Source organism: Ursus maritimus, unplaced genomic scaffold (genome assembly GCF_017311325.1).
Source record: "Ursus maritimus isolate PB19 unplaced genomic scaffold, ASM1731132v1 scaffold_3, whole genome shotgun sequence".
In the NCBI taxonomy this organism is placed as follows: Eukaryota; Metazoa; Chordata; class Mammalia; order Carnivora; family Ursidae; genus Ursus; species Ursus maritimus.
In genome coordinates, this window is record NW_024425563.1 from 11,525,539 (window position 1) to 11,528,015 (window position 2,477).

The 2,477-nt window shown below is 47.1% G+C and overlaps 1 protein-coding gene across 1 annotated transcript in view; it reads left to right on the forward strand.

Moving 5' to 3' along the window:
* The first annotated feature begins 350 nt into the window (after positions 1–350).
* Positions 351–2,477, forward strand: part of EPHA1 (EPH receptor A1) — a 12,310-nt gene continuing 10,183 nt past the window's right edge. The window contains exon 1 of the mRNA XM_040643880.1: positions 351–2,061. Within this exon, the coding sequence (XP_040499814.1) occupies positions 1,744–2,061 (318 nt within the window). The 5' untranslated portion in view covers positions 351–1,743. The remainder of the gene's footprint in view (positions 2,062–2,477) is intronic.

Here is a 2,477-nt window from a genome sequence, read left to right on the forward strand (position 1 = left end):
GGGCCTCAGACTCCTCTATAACATAAGGGGGTTGCAACCGAAATATCAATGGGATATTTTATGGAATTTAAGAGCTCCTTTCTTAAGTCCATCTGGCAGAAAAAATACATAAGAATGATTGAGAATTTTTTTTTGAAAAAGAATAATGAGGGGCACCTGGGTGGCGCAGTCGTTAAGCGTCTGCCTTTGGCTCAGGGCGTGATCCCAGAGTCCTGGGATCGAGCCCCAAATCAGGCTCCTCTGCTGGGAGCCTGCTTCTTCCTCTCCCACTCCCCCTGCCTGTGTTCCCTCTCTGGCTGGCTGTCTCTCTGTTGAATAAATAAATAAAATCTTAAAAAAAAAAAAAAAGAATAATGAAATAGAGTACTTGCCCCACCAGATATCAGAACATATGATAGGTCAACTATGATTAAAACACGTGGCATTGCACAAGAATACCAGGTCAATGGAACAGAATAGGAAACCCACATACATGAGATTTTAGTATGTGATAACATTGGAATTGCAAATCAATGTGCAAAGTATAGACTGGACAGTAAATTGACAGTTGATGTCCATAATTTAAAAAAAGATAAAAAAGACAACAAGGAAGAAGGATGTAAAGTTGCATCTCCATTTCACCCTATACACAAAAAAATAAATTCTAGGGAGATTCAAATCAAAACCTAAAAACCAAAACTACAAAAATATTGGGAGAAAATATAGAAGATCTTTATAAGTTTGGGATGGGAGAGCTTCCCAAGCAAAATACACAACCCAGAATTCATAGAGGGAGAGAAGATAGATATTATGTGAAATTCTTAAAGGTACCAACATCAGAGACATCATTAGCAAATTAAGTGGCATGAGGGGAAGAAAACATTTGAAACATATTTCAAGCAAATGATTAACATCAATAATGTAAAAAAAAAAAAAAAAGGCTTGTCCAACTGAGTACTCAAAAGATAAGAACAGGATATCAGGCAAAGTTTACAAATATAATTACATAAACAGAGAAATAGCCAGGGAACAAAATAAAGCATAAACTCCGGAGCCTCGAGTGCATGGGTGCATGCCCCAGCTCTGTCTCTTAACAACTGAGGGCATAGGGCAAGTCATTTAACCTTGCTGTGACTCAGTTTCCTCATGGAAAGTGCTTACAACAGTGACTGGCCCGTTAGTGCTAGCTATTAATATAAGTTTTAAAATTATTTTAAGGTAAAAGCACTTAAGGGGGGTAGACTGCATGGTGTCTAGGAGTCCACCCAACCCTGTCCGTTGTTGATTTTGATAGTGACCATAACTAGAAGGAATATTGGAGAGGGTGAGTTCCCCCTATACAGAAGAGTTCTGTGCGTGGTCTTGCCCTCCAAAAGTTTAGGGGCCCTGATATTAAATGTAGTATCCTCTTGCTTGAAAAAATAGGCAGAAAATTTCTGTGAATGAAATTTTTGCCACAAAAGTCTGCGTTTGGGGCACTTTGAGAACTCTGCTGATGAGACAGGTAAAAATTGGCGCTCATACTTCAGTTGGGAGTGGGCTCACCAAAGGCATCGGGGCTGGCTGCCGATGATAAGGGGGTATTGTCTTGCCCATCCTATATCCCAAGAACTCCTGACCCTAAACATTTAACTGACTGTCCTCGGGCCCAGGGGTGGGAAGAGAGCAGCAGGGTGGGAAGAGACAAGTAGCGTGAAGCCCGGGAGCCCTGACACCAGCTTCCCCGTCGACAGCTCTAGAAAACCAGAGTTTGGGGAGCAGGTGATGACTTGGAGCCTGACTCGGATTTTCCTCCCGCAGTGGAGTGAGGTGCAGCAGATACTGAATGGGACGCCCCTCTACATGTACCAGGACTGCCCAGTGCAAGCAGGCGGAGACACCGACCATTGGCTGCGCTCCAACTGGATTTACCGGGGGGAGGAAGCTTCTCGGGTCCATGTGGAGCTGCAGTTCACCGTGAGGGACTGCAAGAGTTTCCCCGGGGGAGCCGGGCCTCTGGGCTGCAAGGAGACCTTCAACCTCCTCTACATGGAGAGTGACCAGGACGTGGGCATCCAGCTCCGAAGGCCCTTGTTCCAGAAGGTGCTTCTCCACCCCACCCCCACCCCCCAGCGCCGTTTGGTCCTAACACTGCTTCCTACCTCACTCTTTCCCGTGGCCCCGCTCAGCTAAGGAAAAGACAAAGTGGCAGAAACAGAAAGAGGGTCTAGGTGTCAAATAAGGACGAGAATGTGGGCCTTGAGATCACAAGAGGTGGGTCTGAGTAGAGCCGCGCCCCCTGAGCTGCGGGGCACACCTCCCAGGACCCCCGCTGGCTGCCTGAGCCCCCGGCAGCACTGAACCCCGGCTGTGCTGAGCGCTTCCCTGTGCGTGCATCCGTGGGGGCTCTCACGTGTGCATCCGGCGCGGTAGGAGAGTAACCGTAACGAGTAATGACCGCGAGCGATTGTACCAGTACACTGTACTGAAGGTCCCCAGACTGTCGCCCCTCTCCCTAT